This window comes from Staurois parvus, unplaced genomic scaffold, assembly GCF_062004578.1.
Source record: "Staurois parvus isolate SC_StPar_1 unplaced genomic scaffold, SC_StPar_1.0 ptg000351l, whole genome shotgun sequence".
In the NCBI taxonomy this organism is placed as follows: domain Eukaryota; kingdom Metazoa; phylum Chordata; class Amphibia; order Anura; family Ranidae; genus Staurois; species Staurois parvus.
This window is the reverse complement of record NW_028318147.1, coordinates 1,673,089-1,694,970: the sequence shown is the minus strand read 5'-3', so window position 1 is coordinate 1,694,970 and position 21,882 is coordinate 1,673,089. Positions and strand designations below refer to the sequence as shown.

Genomic DNA, 21,882 nt, shown 5'->3' with positions numbered 1-21,882 from the left:
AAAAGTTAAGAAACACTGCTCCAAGCAAGCAAATTTCTAAGCATTAACCCTGCATTATCTAGTTTAAAGTGCCCAACTGCTTAGACTATGGGCAATAAAGTATTTTCAAATGCTTAGCCAACAGTAACAGTGACCTCTCTAGCTTCTTGCACTGTGACGTAACTCATCACCAAAGATCCTTAAAGTGGTTGTAAAAGCGTTTATGTGCAGCTTTCCCCTCTCCCTCCCTGTGTACTTACCTGAGCCCAATCTCGATCTAGCACTGTGCACAAGAGCAGTGGTGCTGCTCTCTCTCTCCCTACCCACTGGACTCAGTGAGAGCAGTAGGAGCCACTGGCTCCTGCTGCTGTCAATCAAATCCAGTGACGAGGGAGCAGGAGGTGGGTCCGTGCCACACTGTCTTCGTCAATAGACACACACAGCTTGGCTTGAGATTGAGCCTGCACATGTGCCTCCATAGAAAGCGGCTTCCTATGGTGGCATGCGGAAAAGAGAAGGAGCCCAGAGTGCCAGCGGGGGACCCAAGAAGAGGAGAATTGGGGCTGCTCTGTGCAAAACCATTGTACATAGCAGGCAAGTATAACATGTTTGTTGTATATAAAAAAAAAAACAAAAAAGGGTCTACATATCACTTTAACCTCTTCCTTCCGGCCGCATGAATATGCAGCCTCTTGGCGAGGGGATTTTTAACACCGAGTGGTCACATATATCCTTCTATATGTAAACAGTTTACTGTGCTGAGAGAGCGCTGCCAGCACAGTAAATGAAGTGTCACGGAAAGTTCCCGATGCATACTTGTGATCAGGGGATTTCAATCATGTGACCACTGTTACAGCCAATCACAGCAATGGGCATGCCTGCCCCTGCCTCCCAGCTTTTCAATCCACTAAAAAGGACCGGGAAGGCAGAGGTGGGAAAAAAAACTCTGAAGTTGGTTTTAAACAGTTTAAAAACACCTGCCATGTGTTTAAGTTAGGCAGCTGGAAAGCAGCCATGATTCTGCTCCAAATGCATGCACACGGGCGGTTTGAAGCTTAAAATCTGTTAGCATAAAATCTCAGCAATTTTACCCGCCTGTGAAGCTGCAAGTGGTGCATATGAATGGCCACAGAAGTGAATGGTTGTATGCAGTCATACTTGGGTATACACCGATGCTCTCGTGCAACAGTGTAAAAATATATAGATTTTCCTACAACGCTGAAATTCTGCCCTCAGCGAATATGTGCTATGATGCATGTGTATATACTTAGATGACCTGCGGTATTTTTGTGACGTCATGATGTCACCTTTTCTCACCTCTCTTTTGTTCAGTGGCAGGGAAAATATTAACTACATTGACACTTCAGATTATATTTACAGTTCTCCTTTGTGTAATGGGTCTGCTCAGTAAAAATCTTTGGTAGAGAAACATGGAACACCTTGCAACAAGCACTTACCATATGTCAATTTTAAGGCCATTAGAGACAAGGAACTGAATAGTGTCAACATGGCCACATAAGTGAAGTGCTGTATTCCCCTGGTAATCCGTTGCCAGAAGATCTGCTCCAAACTTGTGCAGCAGCTGACAGATGTCTACGTTTCCTCTAGCTGCAGCCAAGTGCAGGCCAGTGCGGCCACGACTGTCCCGGATATTAGGGTCAAAGCCACTTTCAAGGAGTCGCTTGGAGTAGTTGAAGTCCCCATCAATGCAGGCCTGCAGCAGGGGGACGTTGGTCTGGGATGAATCATTCACAAACACATAGGACATGGTTGCACGTGGATGTACTGTAATAATCAAAAAGATTTATTTACACATAGAATATATCCACCAAATAAATGTCTGTTACAGCATAAATGATTTGGGTCCACCCTCTAACTTCTACATCTGCAGGACAGCTTGATCTGCTGAAAAACAGACTCACTGGCCCTCCTATCTCACGCACATAATTGGTTGGCCTTGGATGATACCAATGCGTCAGTGGTACTCAAAGTGGCTTCCCTTGGCTCTTCGCAATCTTCCATATCTACACCCCCCCGCGGTTCTCTTGTGATCTCCTGTCCGACCGACAGTTGAAAAAAACCTAGGAATCAGCTTTGATCCTCTCCTTTATAGTAAACTGGAAGCAATGACCTAATATCACTTCCAGTTTACTCAGAAACGTTGGTCTCCATTTTTCAAAATCTGAGAGCATTCAAAAACTCTGATCTTGTTTTGAATGCTTTCAAGTGCAGAGGTGAGATATGGGGTCTCATAGACCCCAAATCCTTCCATAAAGTGTACCTGTCATGTGCCTATTGCTGTCACAGGGGATGTTTACATTCCTTGTGACAGCAATAAGTGATGAAAATTTTTTTTTTAAATGACAGTGTAGAAAAAATAGTATTAATAATAACAATTAAAATAAATTCCAAACCCATCGATTTGGGCTGTTAGGGGAATAATGTCCTAGAGCAGCGGTTCTCAACCTGGGGGTCGAATGACCATTTCCCAGGGGTCGCCTAAGACCATCGGAAAACACATATTTCCGATGGTCTTAGGAACCGAGACACCGCTCCTCTCTCCGGCGATGTGTGGGCGGGATGATATGCTGCCCCTGTCACCGCCTCCTCGCCGCTGATTGGCCACCGGAACTGTAGCTCAGGAGAGGCACACAGGCGGCCAATCACCAGCGAGAAGGTGGAGCTTGGAGAGGAGGAGCCGAGCTGCAGCGCGCGGAGATCGAAGAAGATCGAGGGAGCTGCAGGAACGAGTGAAGAGAGAGGCCAGAGAAGGAAGACAGCTGACAGGTAAGTGCAAATTTTGCTGCTGCAGCCAGGTATGCAGGCTGTAGATGGGAGAGGGAGAGAGCGAGCCCAGGCTGGAGCAGGAGTCAGCAAGGTAAGTATCATTGGTGTCAGTGGAAGGGATAGTGCCCCATCATTTGTGTCACTAATACCAACGATGGGGCACTATTCCTCCCCCCACTGACACCAACGATGGGGCACTATTCCTCCCCCCACTGACACCAACGATGAGACAGTATTCCTCCCCTCACTGACACCAACGATGGGGCACTATTCCTCCCCCCACTGACACCAACGATGGGGCACTATTCCTCCCTCCACTGACACCAACGATGGGGCACTATTCCTCCCCCCACTGACACCAACGATGGGGCACTATTCCTCCCCCCACTGACACCAACGATGGGGCACTATTCCTCCCCCCACTGACACCAACGATGGGGCACTATTCCTCCCCCCACTGACACCAACGATGGGGCACTATTCCTCCCCCCACTGACACCAACGATGGGGCACTATTCCTCCCCCCACTGACACCAACGATGGGGCACTATTCCTCCCCCCACTGACACCAACGATGGGGCACTATTCCTCCCCCCACTGACACCAACGATGGGGCACTATTCCTCCCCCCACTGACACCAACGATGGGGCACTATTCCTCCCACTAACGCCAATGATGGGGCACTATTCCTCCCACTGATACCAATGATGGGGCACTATTCCTCCCACTGATACCAATGATGGGGCACTATTCCTCCCACTGACACCAATGATGGGGCACTATTCCTCCCACTGATACCAATGATGGGGCACTATTCCTCCCACTCATACCAATGATGGGGCACTATTCCTCCCACTCATACCAATGATGGGGCACTATTCCTCCCACTCATACCAATGATGGGGCACTATTCCTCCCACTCATACCAATGATGGGGCACTATTCCTCCCACTGACACCAATGATGGGGCACTATTCCTCCCACTCATACCAATGATGGGGCACTATTCCTTCCACTGACACCAATGATGGGGTACTATTCCTCCCACTCATACCAATGATGGGGCACTATTCCTTCCACTGACACCAATGATGGGGCACTATTCCTCCCACTGATACTAATGATGGGGCACTATTCCTCCCACTGACACCAATGATGGGGCACTATTCCTCCCACTGACACCAATGATGGGGCACTATTCCTCCCACTGACACCAATGATGGGGCACTATTCCTCCCACTGACACCAATGATGGGGCACTATTCCTCCCACTCATACCAATGATGGGGCACTATTCCTCCCACTGATACCAATGATGGGGCACTATTCCTCCCACTCATACCAATGATGGGGCACTATTCCTTCCACTGACACCAATGATGGGGCACTATTCCTTCCACTGACACCAATGATGGGGCACTATTCCTCCCACTGATACTAATGATGGGACACTATTCCTCCCACTGACACCAATGATGGGGCACTATTCCTCCCACTGATACCAACGATGGGACACTATTCATCCCACTGACATCAGTGATGGGGCGCTAGTCCTCCCACTGCAAAATTACAGTTATGAAGTAGCAACGAAAATAATTTTATGGTTGGGGGTCACCACAACATGAGGAACTGTATTAAGGGGTCGCGGCATTAGAAAGAACCACTGTCCTAGAGCATGTTTGTGATGGAACCAACCTGAAATCGTTTGACCGTTTTAAAGAACAGTTTAACCTACCTAACTCTTATCTGTTCAGATACCTGCCTATTCTAAACAGTTCTGGGCTTCTCCATTGACTCTTCTTGCTTCCTTCCATGGAGGAGCTGCTGAGAGACCCCTCCAGGTTTAGAATCTCTGCATTTCAAGTGTATCAGACCTTGATGGTTAGGACTGGGAAGAGGTTTTGGATTACCGTTTCACGCACATAGTGCCAGCACGCGGTAGATTGATACAGTTCAAGATTTTGAACAGAATTTATCCTACGCCACTGAGGCTCCATAACATATACTCGAGTGTCTAACCAATCTGTTGGCAATGTGGGAGTGGGTCAGCTGATTATATACATATGCTATGGGCCTGTCCACAACGCCATTACTGGGCTGCTGTATTACCAGACTCACTACTGTTCCTTTGCAACCTCAAGTATGCCTATCAGGTCTTGTAGAACCTCTAGCCGATGTAAGGCCAACCAGAACCCTATTAGGCCTTCTTTTGTTCTATGCTAGAAAGACAATCATTCTAAAATTGATAGACTATTGGTATCCTTAGTGGGACCTCTGGGTCGATTCAACTGACACTACTGAGTCATATATCGGAAAGTAATATTTTCTCATGTTGATATTTTCTGTCTCCTGTCACATTATGGTCCCAATATATGTCAAGACCTCGGATCATCTTGCTGATTGTGCTCAGTTATACCTTTATTGAGCATTTCCTTGCCCTGCAGGACTTTCTCATATTTTACCCCCCTGGTGTACTTCTCCTTTGCCATGCTTATCATGAGTGAGAAGTTGTTTGCTGTTCTTTTAAGCATTAGTTGGTTATTATACTGTAATTCCTTTGTTGTTACGTACCTTTCAGGCCTGGGAATGCCGAACAGGCCCTGTTTTTCATGTACCTATCCTTTCATAACTTAATAAAAAGTTTAAAGCAGAAAACAAAAAAAAAAAAACAAAACAAAAGAAAAAAAAAAAAGGAACTTACTGTCCAGATCACCAGGTGAAAGTAAAAGAAAAAGCCTAAAAATAAAACTAAAATAACCATCACATCTAAGAATTGGCAAGCTGCAATATAATTTTTGGGTTTAAAACTGTTTTAAGTAAAAATCTGATGTGGCCCTTTGCAAAACTGTCAAAGTCAGCGACCCAGTGCGCACAAAACCATCACAAATCCTTTGCTATATGCAAGGCAGCTGGATTTGAACATCGGATCCGGTTTGTATTACTCAAGACAATTCCGTTTTACAGTATCTCTCATTTCCATGTCATAATGCAAAACTATAAATAGAAAGTTCCATCACAACCATCCCAGGACTAGCACATCTCTGTACGAATATGTATGGGAATTGATGGAGTGGTTCCAAGCTTTGACGTTCATACTGACAGTGGAAGGGGCCCCTTCTCTGGACATGACAACTGATTAATGGAGGCCGCACACTGACATCTGATGGAGCCTGCACCTCCATGGACAGGTTGACAGTTTTTTTCTGACAGATTGCTTTAAAATCAGATTGCCCGCTTTAAACATACATGAGGAGAGAAAGGGTTGGCTAATAAATGGTCCCCATGGGCCAATAAGAGAATTGCAGTTTTCTTTTAACCAAACAAACATTCACACACAAAAAAAAATCATCTTACATGTTCTTCAATCAGTCAAAGGAATCCAGTCTATGTCTCCACGCTGGGTTGATAATTTGCAGTCCAACAGACTTACTTTTTAGATCTGGAAAAAGAAGAATACTTCTGGTCAGTTCACATACAGTGCAGAGCTTCTCTGTGTAGGTAATACTCAGGGCAATGTTTAGTATTCCAGACATTGTTGGTCACTCAATTTTCAACAATTTTACTGTACAACTTCTCATTGTTTTCCTTTCTTTTTTTCTTAATTAGTGGAGCTAGTACACAGCGTGATTTTTTGCATTGCATGAGGTTGCAGGTCGCCTGCAGAGCGGTCCTATTCACATGAATGGGTCGCATTCAATGGGCACTATGTCTGCCAAAAGCAACAGGGGGTATATTCCTGGGGTGGCGGCGAAGCAAAACATCATGGCCATGTGTACACCCATGGACACTGTCTCTGCATTTATAGGGGGAGAGGTTGGGAAACGGTGACAACACGGCTCAACCACAGGGTTTTACTGCCCTTCAACTGCTAGTGTGAACAAGCACTAACTGCAGAGTAAATTTTGACTTAAAGCAGAACTAAGCCCCCCTATCCTTTTCAGCCAAGGAGGCTAACATCTTAGCTGTTCTATCTGCAATTATCATGATGCTGCACACATGATCAGTTGTGACACCAGCCATTTGATGGTTTGACAGTTTGGTTGACAGCGCAAGCAACTGTGACAATTAGCACAACTGTGGCAATTACCAATCCCGGGATGCTGGGAACGTAACTGTTTTTTGAAACTGTTAAGTCAATGGTTTTATTTCTGATTCAAGCTGGCCATACACCAGCTTTGCTTGTATGAAAATTCAGAAAAATCATTTGTCAGTACATTTCCTCACTTCATTCAAAATTTCTTAAAATTATGTCCAGATGTGCTACTTGAATGGAATTCCAGATGTTGTAATTGGGTTTGTTTTGTGCCTAGGACAGCCTTTTGCAACCTTTTCAACACAGGAATCCTTGAAGTAAAGGTTTCTAGTCTCAGGAAACCCCTGCTAGACATGTACAACTCATGATACATCAGTGTCATAGTTCGTGGGAAGAATGCTCCTTACACTTGTGGACATTTGGAAGAATTACCCCTTACAGATAGTTAATAGGATCAATGGTGTCAGTGGAAACTTTTCTGAGAGGCAGAAATTTCTCATCGCTCAAGGAACCCCTAACAACCTCTGGAGGAATCTTGATTTTCTATTTTAATGGTTTTTATTAATTTTTTAAACAGTATAAAACAGAGGCAATAAAACACGCCCACGCAGGGGCTATCAATTGCACAGATAAACAAAATGCAAAATTACAAAAAAGGAAAAACAGTGCTCTAACACCAACAGGGCAAAAGGTACGCCTACGCAGGGGCTATCAATGGCACATAAGTTACAAAACATTAATGTAACTGACTATAACAAGTAAATGCAGCTGTCCAGTCATGCCAAAAACAGAGAGAGAGAGAAAAAAGAAGAAAGAGAAAAAAAAAGGGGGGGCAAAGAGCAGGGGTCCAAGAGCGCCAATACCGAACGCCATTACATCCCCAGACTGGCCGGGGAGAGTGAGGGAAAGCCATATTGCAACCACGGCTCCCATATTTTCAAAAATTTACGTTGGGAGTCGTTGCGGATACTCGACATCTGTTCGTTGAGCATCATAGTGGTCATACGATCCCACACCCCCTGAAGAGGAACAAACGGCTCTTCCAGGCCTGAGCAATTGTTCTAGTGGTGGATAAAAACAGATAGGAAGCCAACTTCTGCTGGTGAGCCAAGAGGCCCGGTATGGGGCAATGAAGCAAGGCATACCGAGCATCCCGGCGTATGGAGAGATGGAACAAGGTGAAAAGGAGGCCAAACGCATGAGACCAAAAACGAAACAGTCTCGGGCATGACCACCAGACATGCAATACATCACCACGATGGCCACAACCCCGAAAACATTGATCACTACAGGCAGGGTTAGCCCGGGCCAACCGAGCCGGAACCCAGTACCAACGAAACAATACCTTATAGGCTGCCTCCAGTGTGGTCGTATTAAATGAACATTTAGCTATGAGTGACCAGGCCTTATTCCAGTCCTCCGGATCCACAACCACTCCCAGGTCGCGCTCCCACTGAACAACATATGAAAGAGAAGTATGCGACGAGCGTCTGTTCAGAGCTGCATAAAGAAGGGATATAAGGCCCGGAGCGCCCGAACGCTGTTGGCAAAGCTGTTCAAAGGCAGATTTCTGGCACGGGAAAGCAGAAGTACCCCGCAGCGACAGCAGCCAGTGTCGCAATTGAAGGTATCGAAAGAATTCCGCCGGGGGGATATTCCGGGATTCCTGAAGAGAGTTCCAGGTGGGAAAGGACTGAAAAATCAAAAAGTGTTGCACCTGCGAAAAACCATTAGTCACCCACCAAGAAAATGCCCCTGGGTGATCTAAACCCAGTGGGAAAAGAGGGTTGTTAATAATTGGCAGCAAAGGCAGAAAAGGTGACATCAGGCCACCAGAATAACGTACCGAGTACCAAACTTGTAGGCCATGAAGTAACATCGGACTCAGTGCCATAGGGCGCAGGGCAGGGGGAAGCCATAGAAGCGTCGACAGTGCGATAGGGGCACAATAAGGTAGTTCCAACAGGACCCAGAGGGGGACGTCAGAAGAGGCGTGCAACATAGACAGCGGGGCAATCTGGCTTGATAATACTTAGTCACATTAGGCACCCCAAGACCACCCTGAAGTCTATGGGCAAAAAGCGTACTTTTGGATACTCTGGGGTGCTTATCGGCCCAGATAAAACGCATTAACTTCGCCTGAAGCAACCGAAGGAAATGAGGGGGAACCCGCACCGGGAGTGTGCGAAAATAATACAATTTCGGCAAGATGGTCATTTTCACCAAATTAACCTGTCCTATCCAAGACAGGTGCGGAGGAATCTTGATTTTCAAACAAAAACCACAATCACAGTTGGAATTTTAATTAAAAAAAAAAATGTTCCACCATGCTCCTTCAAATTTAGTTGCTACTGTGGTCATTGAGTTGACACCACATACAATAGAAAATTGAACAAAAGTTCTGAAAACTAAAATTTTCACACAAAATCCTACTGGTGTATATGGCCAGCTTCACTTCCAAGGCTGTTCAATTGTACAAATGAATGCCAACACAACGCACCACAACCTGTGCCTCCAGAACAGCGCAATCTTATGCACCCTCATGCTGTTTGAGCTTTGCATAACCTTTGAACAAATCTTTTGTCATACAGGACAGTGGTCTCCAAACTGCAGCCCTTTGGGGCACTATTCCGCTCACTGTCACCAACAGTGGGGCATAGTTCCTGGCACTGACACCATTGATGAGCCATTAGCTGGAGGTGCACATTGGAGGACAAAAGAATTCAATTAGAACCAACGGCACAAGGGACATGTGTTGCTAGGATTATCTCTGATACACTAGAATTGCCCATCCGGGGACACAGAGCTGTAGTTAGTCATATTTTAACCTGGACATTTCAGGGACTTTGTCATCTCAGGAACTGTCAGGACAACAGGTAAATCACTTCATAGCCACCAACAACCATTTGTCCATTTCTGCCAACTACAGCGGATTATACAAACAGATGGAAACCACCAGATGCTTCTGTAAGGGCCACAACCATAACAACATATGGACAAACAACTTTCCCTGTTATTGGCTCCGAACACCACGGTGACCGACTACTACAGTAAGACACAAAAGCCTACTAGGTTCAGTCTGACCGATTTCATTCCCATTCTTTGTCTGCTATCTGATCATTCTGCTATAGAGACAATTACTTTTATTACAAACCAACAACCAGAAGATGAACCAAATGAAAAAAATATGGCATGTCAGTGGTGTCTCAGTCCTGCAGTTCTTGGACATATGATCTCAGATACCTTTTGCTTTATCTCCCGAATTCTTCCCCTTATGACCTGTCCCCAGACACAGACCTCAGTGCCAGATCTGCCAGACACCAGACTCTGTGTGCCAAAGTACATGATCACCAGGGTCAGACTTGTGCCAGAGCTACAGGAACCATGTCTGAGCCCCCTGCCACAGCTATGGCCACCTTGTCTAAGCCCCCTGCCAAAGCTATGGCAGCGTCTGGGAGCCCTGACGCAGCTACAGGAAAGTTTCCACCACCTTTCACAGCTATAGCAATATCTTACCCCCCACAGCAGCTACAGCAGTGTCTTGGCCCCCTGTCACAGCTACAGGAAGAACATTTTAGCCCTTGGGTACCACATCTATGCCCCTTAACTAAGCTGCACAGCTTCTGACCATAGGATGGCAGATACCTTTTGCTTTATCTTCCCAAGATTTTCACCTTATGACCCGGACACAGGACTATTGCAATGTCCTGGCACCCTACTGTAACTAGGGCAATGCCATGGCCTCCTGTCACAGTGACAGAAATGTCTCGACCCCCTGCCGCAGCTACAGGAAGCACATTTTAGCAGTTGGGCACCACATCTAAGCCCCTTACCGAAAATGCACAGCTCCTGACCATTAGGTGGCAGATACCTTTTGCTTTGTCTTTCCAAGTTTTTCACCTTATGACCTGTCCCTGGACACAGGCCTATTGCAACGCCTCGGCCCTTCTGCCGCAGCTACGGCAACGCCTCGGCCCTTCTGCCGCAGCTACGGCAACGCCTCGGCCCTTCTGCCGCAGCTACGGCAACGCCTCGGCCCTTCTGCCGCAGCTACGGCAACGCCTCGGCCCTTCTGCCGCAGCTACGGCAACGCCTCGGCCCTTCTGCCGCAGCTACGGCAACGCCTCGGCCCCCTTACTCAGCTACGGCAACGCCTCTGCCCCCTGCAGCAGCTACGGCAACGCCTCGGCCCTTCTGCTGCAGCTACGGCAACGCCACGGCCCCCTTACTCAGCTACGGCAACGCCACGTCCTCCTTACTCAGCTACGGCAACGCCTCCGCACCCTGCCGCAGCTACGGCAACGCCTCCGCACCCTGCCGCAGCTACGGCAACGCCTCCGCACCCTGCCGCAGCTACGGCAAGCACATTTTAGCAGTTGTGCAACACATCTAAGCACCTTACCAAAAATGCACAGCTCCTGAACATTAGATGGCAGATACCTTTTGCTTTATCTTCCCAAGATTTTCACCTTATGACCCGGACACAGGACTATTGCAATGTCCTGGCACCCAACGGTAACTACGGCAACGCCTCGGCCCTTCTGCCGCAGCTACGGCAACGCCTCGGCCCTTCTGCCGCAGCTACGGCAACGCCTCGGCCCTTCTGCCGCAGCTACGGCAACGCCTCGGCCCCCTTACTCAGCTACGGCAACGCCTCTGCCCCCTGCAGCAGCTACGGCAACGCCACGGCCCCCTTACTCAGCTACGGCAACGCCACGTCCTCCTTACTCAGCTACGGCAACGCCTCCGCACCCGGCCGCAGCTACGGCAACGCCTCCGCACCCGGCCGCAGCTACGGCAACGCCTCCGCACCCGGCCGCAGCTACGGCAACGCCTCCGCACCCGGCCGCAGCTTCGGCAACGCCTCCGCACCCTGCCGCAGCTACGGCAACGCCTCCGCACCCTGCCGCAGCTACGGCAAGCACATTTTAGCAGTTGTGCAACACATCTAAGCACCTTACCAAAAATGCACAGCTCCTGAACATTAGATGGCAGATACCTTTTGCTTTATCTTCCCAAGATTTTCACCTTATGACCCGGACACAGGACTATTGCAATGTCCTGGCACCCAATGGTAACTAGGGCAATGCCGTGGCCTCCTGCCTCAGCGACAGAATTGCCTCGGCCCCCTGCCACAGCTATAGGAAGCACATTTTAGTAGTTGGGCACCACATCTATGCACCTTTCCAAAAATGCACAGCTCCTGAATATTAGATGGCAGATACCTTTTGCTTTAGTTGCTCAAGTTTTTCACCTTATGACCTGTCCCTGGACACAGGCCTATTGCAATGTCCTGGCACTCTACTGTACCTAGGGCAATGTCTCGGTCCTTCTGCCGCAGCCACGACAACACCACGGTCCCCTGCCGCAGCCACGGCAACGCCACGGCCCTTCTGCCGCAGCCACGGCCCTTCTGCCGCAGCCACGGCAACGCCTCGGCCCTTCTGCCGCAGCCACGGCAACGCCTCGGCCCTTCTGCCGCAGCCACGGCAACGCCTCGGCCCTTCTGCCGCAGCCACGGCAACGCTTCGGCCCTTCTGCCGCAGCCACGGCAACGCTTCGGCCCTTCTGCCGCAGCCACGGCAACGCCTCGGCCCTCCTGCCGCAGCCACGGCAACGCCTCGGCCCTTCTGCTACAGCTACAGGAAGCACATTTTAGCAGTTGGGTACCACATCTAAACCCCTTACCGAAAATGCCCAGCTCCTGACTATTAGATGGCAGATACCTTTTGCTTTATTTTCCTCCTTATGATCTGTCCCTGGATACAGGCCTATGGCAACGTAAGGAAGTACATTTCAGCCCATGGACACCATATTTACACATTTAGGCCCCTTACCAAAAATGTAAGCATTCCTGGCAGCTCCCAGCCCCCGGTTATGTTGTCCTATGCCGTGACCACCTAATGTCACATCTGCCAGGCACTGAGCTCCATCTACCTAACCCATGACCACCACATCCACCTCCTGCCCCTTCTTCTGGACACAGATGTCTCCTCCTCCTCCTCCCCAGTCCTGCCCCCTCCCCGGAGATGTCACTGCAGGCTGTCCTGTCCCCACCATTACATCCCGTGCCACAAGTCCCCGCAGCCTCTTACCTACAATTCTGCTGCACGGCCAGCAACCCCCAGGCACAGCACAGGCCAGCCTACTGCTAACCATCCATCAGAGGACCGGAAGTGAGGGATCCAGGCTGCAAGCGGAGGGCGGAGCGAGGTCAGACGCGCGCTCCCGGACAACAGTCACAGGGACGCGGAAGACGCAGAGCTGAATGCAACCACGTTGTGGGCGCGCACGTAGAGCTTGCGTGAGCGCGCCTTGATTGGTGTGACGTTAGATTGGCATCCTGTGGGCGATGTGCTGCAGAGGTTCTGTGGTGTGTATACAATCATGAAGGGGGCAGGAAAGGCCGCCCCAGGACTTACCTGTGGGACTGTAAGTCCTAGCATGGCTGCACTACATTCTTGTCATAGGAGCCCATTGCCAGAGATCAGGCTTTCTCACACGTTGTAAGGTTTGGGCCCCATTCACAATTGCGCGTCGTGAGAATGCGTGTCTGTGTGTGTTTTGTACGACATTCGTAAGGCAGCTCAGTCCTTTGAATGCCATCTGCGTGACAATTGCGCCAAAAGCAACCCCTGCGCGTCTGCAGGTGTTGAGTGCTGCACTTTTTTTAACCATGTTTGCCAGGCATTTTGTTGTACGGCAAAACACGCGTTTGGGGTGCTGTTAAGAACGAATGGCACCGCTGGTGCGACGTTTGTATTTCATACATTCTGAGAAACACGCATGCACCCCTTCGGGCTGTCACTCACTGTCATGTGTGGTGCCCTCTGAAGAGAGATCTGCGTTTTGATCCCTTTTCAGAGGGCATTTGACAGGCAGTGTGAAGGCATAACACCTCCTTACCACCTTTTAATTGAAGCTTTTTTTGGGTCCTTTCACAGAAGTGTACAATACACAAAACATCTAATATCATTATTATTATACAGGATTTATATAGCGCCAACAGTTTGCTCAGCGCTTTACAATATAACGGGAGACAATACAGCAACAATACAGTTCAATAGAAGATAGATAGGAGGGCCCTGATCCTTGGAGCTTACAATCTAAGAGGGAGGGGTAAAGTGATACAAAAGGTAGTAACTATGGGGGATGGACTGGTAGGAGGAATAGAAGATTCCATTATTAGCTGAGGGCAGGATAGGCTTCCCTGAAGAGATAGGTTTTCAGAGATCGCCTAAAAGTGAGCAGAGTAGGCGATAGTCTGATAAATTGGGGTAGAGAGTTCCAGAGGATGGGGGAAGCTCTGGAGAAGTCCTGGAGACGAGCATGGGAGGAGGAGACAAGGGAGCTAGAGAGCAGGAAGTCGTGTGAGGAGCGGAGAGTACGGTTTGGGTGATATTTGGAGACAAGATTGGTGATGTAATTTGGGGCAGAGTTATAAATGGCTTTATATGTTATTGTTAATGTTTTGAATTTTATCCATTGGGCAATGGGAAGTCAGTGGAGGGATTGGCAGAGATATCAAGAACCAACACCTTGCCAGTTGCATGAAATAAAAAGAATCAGCAGTATATCCCCTGAATATTAGCTACCCCTAGACTTACCGCATTATTGGAGCACTATCATACCACAATCTTGTGTCTTGCATGCCATTGCACTGCGACCCGATTAAGCTCAATGGGGGAGTTTGACAGGCAGTACTGCCTATAGTGGGAGAGTTCAGGAGGGCAACTGGGGGGAGGGGTTGGTTAAACGGTAGCCCAGCTGCACATTTTTACTGCCCCCACCCGACCAAACTGAAAGAAGTGGAGAAGAATGCTCCTCTTAGGCCCCTTTCACATAATCGGGCCAATCAGATCCACCTGACCCTTCATTTATCTATATGGATCACAGCGTATGTAAACGGACTTGGGTCCAACCTGATCCGATCTGCTAAAAACAAATGGAAGGGGATCCGTTCTCCTCCGTCTGGGACGGGTAGGCAACCTGCTGCTCTCTAGCTGTTGTGGAACTACATTTCCCATGAGGCATTGCAACATTACTAAACTGACAGTTACAGCTATGACTTGCAGAGGCATGATGGAACTTGTAGTCCTGCAACAGCTGGAGTCCGCAGGTTGCCTACCCCTGGTCTGGACAGACATAATCAGAGGGCAGTCAAGTGTAAATGGACAGCCGGTCTGTTTAGAATTGACCACCCATAGAGCGGGCTGTGTCTGTGTTTGCTCTGCGTAAGTGGATCGGTCATCTGCCTGCTCCTTGCTGCTCAGCGGGGGTTCAGCGGACAGATCTGCTGAGAAAGCGGAGTCACCTGTGTGAAAGGTACCTTACAGACTGCTATAAAAGATGATCAGTGTAATATTTTTGGCTTTGTCCACTGGGGTTGGCACTGGAACTATGCCGGAACCATCAGATGGGAGGTCAATCAGCCACAGCTCAAGGAACTGGCAGAAACCTTTGGAGTAGGGGTGAGCTCAGTGGGGTTTGGACTGAGATGTCCTGCTGGGAAACTGTAGAGACCTAGTTCACATGGGTGTATTACAGCATACAACACATGTGTGGGCCATGTTTGTGCACACGGAGATGCAAAGGTGTTCTGTGCAAACAGTTCTATTCATTTCAATTGGGACACAGCGGTGTGTTCGGGGACATGTGTCACGGACGCACGATCGCAACCCTCAACGTGCGATAATCGCACGACCGCGACCAACAATACGTCACATCCGCGGCGTCAGACCCCAGACCTTCTCACCAAACTCGTGACCAAAGGACCGGCCGATCTGAAACCGCTAGGTGACGTGCGTAACAATGCCTCACTCAGCTGCGCCCTGCACAACGATTGTCCAGCTAATGTTACACAATCGATGCACCGGCAGCCTGAATGCGCTTGTTACTGGGTCGGGTTAATTACGCAACTAACCCTTCACTGCCACCACCCTTTTTTGTACAGAGAAAGGGGAAACTCTCTTTATCCAATATACACTGTAATGGTTGAAAAGTCGTCTGTCCAATACGGTCACCGCAGGCTGATTTGGCAGAGGATTAAACAAACACAGTAGCGTCTCTTCAAAAGGCAGGAATTCGTGAATTGCAAGTAAGCGCGTAGAAACAGTTTAACACTTTCAGAAAGAAAGATTTATTACTAAGAGTCAAACAGGTGCAATAAAATATTTACAAAGAAAATGTAACATATATATATATATGCATAGTGTTATAAACCACCTAGCGGGGCCCCTAGCAGTCCACAGGACAGGATTCCCCAGGGCGCGGAGTCTAAGCCCCAGTCTGCTTGTTCACCAGAGCCCCTGATGGTGGGGATGGGCTTGGAGCAGACAAGGACCAGGTCGCGACCCCTGAGTACCCCCGTCTGTGGCAGCGGGACCCGCCAGAGGTATGTGCAGGTAGAGAGCCTGATGTGAAGAGGTGGAAGACGGGATCCGAGCGGGATGGATGGATGGCAGAGTAGTAAGCGTGGTCAGCGAGCCGGGTCAGTAACAGTGGGGTCAGCGTAGTACAAGGCGGCAGGCGGAAGAATAGTCAGGTCACTTGCAGGGGTCGGCAACAGGGGTTCAGATCAGGTACGGAGTATGCAGAAGAGAAGTCAGACTAGCCAGGGAATCAGAGCAGGAGAAGTCAGCGGTGGTCAGGTGCAGGCAGGGTCAGCAACAAATCTAGGATCATAGGAACACAGAAGAGACCATACGGCAATGGGTGTTAGTGCAGGGCAGTTTTAAATAGTGCGCCCTGCCCTGCTATTGGTGCCGGGTGAGCGATCGCGAGTGCGCATGCGCGGCCGCCGCCGTACAGGTCTCAGAGTCCGTCGGATAGGATGGATCGGTGCTCCGCGCATGCGCGGAGTCACTTGCCGCCGCGATCCCTGACACATAGAAACAGCACAGCACAGCAAAGAGATAACAGGGAGAAGTTACAGGGTTAAGTTACTTGCCATTTAAGCCTTTGATGTAAGCAGATCCCAGTTGTAGAGCGAAAGGGTCTTTGATCTCCCGTTGTTACAATAGAAAATTAGGAGATGTGTTTAGCTTAGTTTTAGGCCTACAGCCTGTGTTTTTTAAAGTCCCCCAGCAAGGGGGGTGGCTCTGAATAACTAGCCAATCTCTGTTTAAGGAGGGATGTCGGGTGGACTCTGAATTAAAAACAACAGCTTCATAATCCATGATATGAAACATAGGTGACAGCTGACCTGAGGAATGTGCATTTAAATTCTGTCACCTGGCTGGTAGGGTTTATGAGGTTCCAATTTCTTTCAAGTCCTGGGAACAGCTGCCTTATCTTGGTTAGGAGGTGCGAGTTTACACAGGCTTTGGGACAGAGAGTCTGCTGTCTCTATGGGGGGCTTTGTAGTTCTGGGCCCCCTGCTGTTCCAGCCTGCCAGTGACTCTTTTAACACACACACATCTGTCCCTGTGCCTCTCAGGAAGGGAGGGGGTAGGGAATGAAGGATTGAGGGAGAAATGTATGCTCATATCAAATTGGATGTGCCTTGACAAATTGGTGGCACTGCGTCCATATCTGAGCGCAAGATTGCTACAACATGCACCTACAGGCTGTCGGATAGGGAGTACAGCTGTGTCCATGCAGCTGCTGCATTCCAATTGAAATGAATAGGACTGCCTGCATGAGGATCCGCAGAACACGTGTATATTCCTGTTCAGAAAACACTGTCCTTGCACAGGTGTATGCTGCAGTACGCCCGTGTGAAGAAAGCCAAAGCCAGCCAATCATAGGTGGCAATCTCAATCCTGCAGCTGCATATATGCAAAGAGAGTGTATACATGCAGCTGCGGGGAAGGGAATGCCTTTGCCACCTATGATTGGCTGTCACATTGACAGCTTCCCAGTGGGATAGCTGAGGCGGGTTTGGGCTCCTGTCTGAACACACCCTGAACTCATCATTTTCTGGAGGAACCCCTGGAATTCCACAGCAACATGGTCGAGAGTGACTGCTGCAAATGATAATTACCTGGCTGTCATGCTGACTATGGATTCAATGTCTTCACCTTCTGAGAACAGCTCAGTAATAAAGGGACAATGGGTTTTTTGACTTGCCAAAAAAATCCCCTTTCTCAGAGTCCATGGAGTGACACAGAGACAGCATAACTATTGGTTATTTAGTGGCATTACCCGATTGAACCTAGAAGACTCATTCAGTGTTGATGAGCTGGGAGGTGAATCTCTTGCAGTTTCTAAACATTGCTCACCATTTGAGATTCCTCCAGCAGCTAATCGTCTTGCATTGAGATGTCTAGAAGCCAGATCAGTCGCGCAGGCTGGAAACCAACATCCCTGCCTCCCAACACAAATGGGAGAGGGTAAGGACCCACGAGAAAAAACAATATTACATTTCAGTGGTATACTAGTCTAAACATGTAGCTGAATCTCCAGTTCTGAAGACAGGGAATTTGTTACAGACTGAGAGGATGTTCCACTGCAGGCATCTCATTTGAAACTAAGTAAATGTAATCACCTTGAAAAAAAAAAAAAAGACTCATGAAATCCAGAGCCGTCATGTAAAAACACCAGAGAGGCATGAGGCCAACTGCGGAGCTTATGGAACAGAAACTGCAGCCAAACAGTCTCTCCTGAGGTAGAAGATGTATCCAGAAGAGATCCAGAAATTCTAAATGAAACCTTACAGGCTAGGGAGACATTCTACAGGATCAACTGAACTCGTCTAATGCCTGCAGAAAAAAGGACATAGTGGACTCCAGATTCTACATCCCCCTGCTTTCTTAGGTGAAGGGTAACTTGGCAACCAATGATATAGATCACCTAGAAACTCAACACTTGGCCACATTTTGTTAATTACTTGCTGTGCTGAGGGTAGACTGAAAGGATCGCCACAAAAAATGACACTTTCCTACCTTGAAGCAAAGAATTAACATTCAAAAAATTATTAAACCTTCAAACTGGTGTCTTGATTAGATTCATCCAGAAGACACCATCAGATTTAAATCATTGCGCCTATGTGCTTAAAAGTAACATATGAACATTTAAAGTGGGTGCTGCTATTACAAAACCACTGTAACTTATAACAAAGATTGTGATCAATAAATAAATTAAATAATAGCACATATATTTAATTGATTTATTGATCACAATCTTTGTTATAGAATTAACATTGCTGGACCAAAACAAGGGAACATGAAGATAGGGCTCTCAGATGTCTATAAAGACTAATGAAAGTTACCATATGCAGAGCTGGGTAGATTAAGGGATTACAATCAGGATGCACAAAAGCATACAAAGCCTGCAAGTTCAGAAGGGAAAAAATACTCTATTGGGCTTAGAGAACAATGATGAGTTCTGAATAACCTCAAAACAGCTCTGCAAGTGGAAAAAGGACAATGACCGCTGGTCTAATAACTCACAATTAACTATGGGGCTCAAGGGTAGAACCAAACCAGAGGCAGGAGAAAGAAAATCTTTACTGTTTACCCCTGAGTGACCCTTCAGAGCCGACACAGGTGGAAACTGAATCTTTAAGTCGCAGTTTAATATGCAGACTGCATTTCTTTCCTGTCAGAGCTCACTAGAATGCAAAGAAATGGGTAGCCTGAAATATTTCAAGATAGTAACCAACCTGGTGTGCCTTGAAGTTTCTTCAGGGGTGCCTTGGCAATGTTCTTAAAAATTGCCCAAAAATTGTATAAAAGCCGGCAGCCTGCCTTTTAGTTACACAAAGCCATAAAATGTTATTGTGCACCATACAACCTTATAGCCACAGGCGTCCTAACAACCAGTGGTGCCACCAGTTGATATGGAGGATGTCAGCTGCCTGCACGGCATTTTTGTTTGACCCTCCCCTGCCCCTATCTGTTAGTAATGGGATCAAATTAGCTGAGTGATAGAGAAAAACTGAGGGAGAGGGAGAACTGAACCAGCATGAAGCAATTCAGGGCCTACAGCTCACTATAACTTGTGTGTGAGTCTATTTTATGTTAATAAACAGAGGGTTTACCCAGGCCAGAAGTGTACTGTGGTGTCAGCAGGGGTTGGGCTTTCAGAGTGGGGTCAAGAGAGCAACAGGGAACCTGAAAATAATTCAGCGACTCCTAAAGGGGGCTACACCCCTATTGTCTCAGCAATGCCAGGACTGGAGCCCTCACACCAGGGAACATGCAGGTATGCACTCTTGATGTCCGTGTATGCTCGAAAATACCCTAGATGAAACAAACGGAGTCCAGCCAGAACCCCTGAACCAGCATGAAGCAATTCAGGGCCTACAGGTCCAGCAGCAGGCGAACCCTGACCTTTTCCAGGATCCAGGATTCTGCACTGCACTGCATAGGACCCGAAGACGCAATGGCAGAAGATGAGGATTGAAAGTTAAGAATTCCTCTGGTGGATAGGAATAAAATCCTATTTTGCGGACGGCCACAAACAGGTCACTGACCCATAAGTCAGGAATAAGGGAGGCCCACAAGCCCAAGGATCAGAAAAACAACCTCCACCCTGGGAACGGGCTGGTCAAACCTCCATGCTAAGATGATCGCATGCACAAGCTGGGTGGACTGGAGGATCCAGGCGAACGTAGACCCATCCGTGGGGGCCTTAAAAAGCTTGGAGCTAGTGGTGCACTAAAATGAAAATTCTGGTGTCGAAACCGAAATGTGTAGTTTTTAAAAATTAATATATATTTTTTGGAAAAAAATACACTTTGATTAAAAAAAACAATATATACCCAAATTGTTTTGTAAAATATGTAAGAGGATGTTATGGTGAGTAAATAGATACTCAACATGTCATACTTTAAAATTGTGCACGCTCATGGAATGGAATAAAACTGCAGTACTTAAAAATCTCCATGGTTGATGCTTTAAAAATTTCTACAGGTTAGCAGTGTAAAGTTACAGAGGAGGTCTAGTGTGAGAAATACATTACTCTGACATTCGTGGCGATACCTCACTTGTGTGGTTTGAACACTATTTACATATGTGGGCATGGCCTATGTATGCGTTCACTATGTGCGCACGGGGGGATGGGGGCACTTTTAACTTTTTTTTGTAAAATGTATGTAATGGTTTTTTTTTCTTTTTTTTGCACTGTTCCTTTTAAAAAAATTGTAATCACTTTTATTCTTATCACAAGAAATACATGCATCCCTTGTGATAGAAATAATTAGTGACAGGTCCTCTTTATGGAGAGATATGGAGTCAATAAGACCCCACATCTCCCCTCTGCAATGTAAAGCATTAGATCAAAAAAAGCACTGATCTAGTGCTTTAAAAAAATGGCCGGAACCAGAAGTGACATCGCTCCGGTCCTCCAAAGGCATAGAGATGTGTGGCGGCCATCTTTCCTTCACCCATCTCTATGCCCAGCCCAGGGTCGATGGTTTCTCAGGTAATACTCAACTACTGGGTGGCTTTGAGGGGCAGGGTTTTTTTCGGCACCTGTATCTGTGCTTTTTTTTTCATTTGAGCCGACAGCAGAAAGGGGTGTTTTCGGCTGAAACGTTTCGACCACCAGAATTTCGGGGCATCCCTACTTGAAGCCCCTGTCAGAGGAGCTGACATGATTCCTTCCCCATCTTAGTGGTGGGAGGATGGCCCTCTTGACACACACGAGATTCTTGGTGAAGCCGTCCAAGCTAGCACCAAGTAGACAATCTCCCAGGAGGGGTAAGTCTACCAGGGCCTTTTTCAAAAGACTGATCAGCAGCCTAGAAATTGACCAGCACCTAAGGATGCATCATATCCGTATTTCAGGCCCTGTACCAACTGGCCCACCAGGTCCAAATACACCGGATCCATAGGTCTAGTGCTGTCAAAACTTGGCCATGGTAAGCGTGGAAGACACCAGGGCCATGGCCACCCAGGCTGCAATGCCATCCATGCAATGGTAGACTTATAGCGGTGACCAGCTCTGCCCTGTGGGCTTATCTGTCCTGTATACAGACCTTCTGCACCACCATGAGACACCTATGCTATGGCCAACACTTGCTGAAGAGTCTCACCAGCAGTGGTAGACAGAATAAGGCACCAGGTGCACCACACAATCCACAACATCTGTAAAGAGGAAGATTCCTCCACCAATACCATGATGGCACTGGATCCAA

The 21,882-nt window shown here is 47.9% G+C and overlaps 1 protein-coding gene across 2 annotated transcripts in view; it reads right to left on the bottom strand.

The window, feature by feature from the left end:
- Positions 1–13,042, bottom strand: part of ANKRD46 (ankyrin repeat domain 46) — a 38,796-nt gene extending 25,754 nt beyond the window's left edge. The window contains exons 1-3 of one of the 2 annotated variants that reach the window (XM_089684643.1): positions 12,896–13,042; positions 6,122–6,206; positions 1,437–1,764 (exon numbers count right to left, since the gene is read on the bottom strand). In XM_089684643.1, the coding sequence (XP_089540769.1) occupies positions 1,437–1,747 (311 nt within the window). In that variant the 5' untranslated portion in view covers positions 1,748–1,764; positions 6,122–6,206; positions 12,896–13,042. The remainder of the gene's footprint in view (positions 1–1,436; positions 1,765–6,121; positions 6,207–12,895) is intronic. The other variant, XM_089684644.1, reaches the window with a different exon arrangement.
- Positions 13,043–21,882: the final 8,840 nt, after the last annotated feature.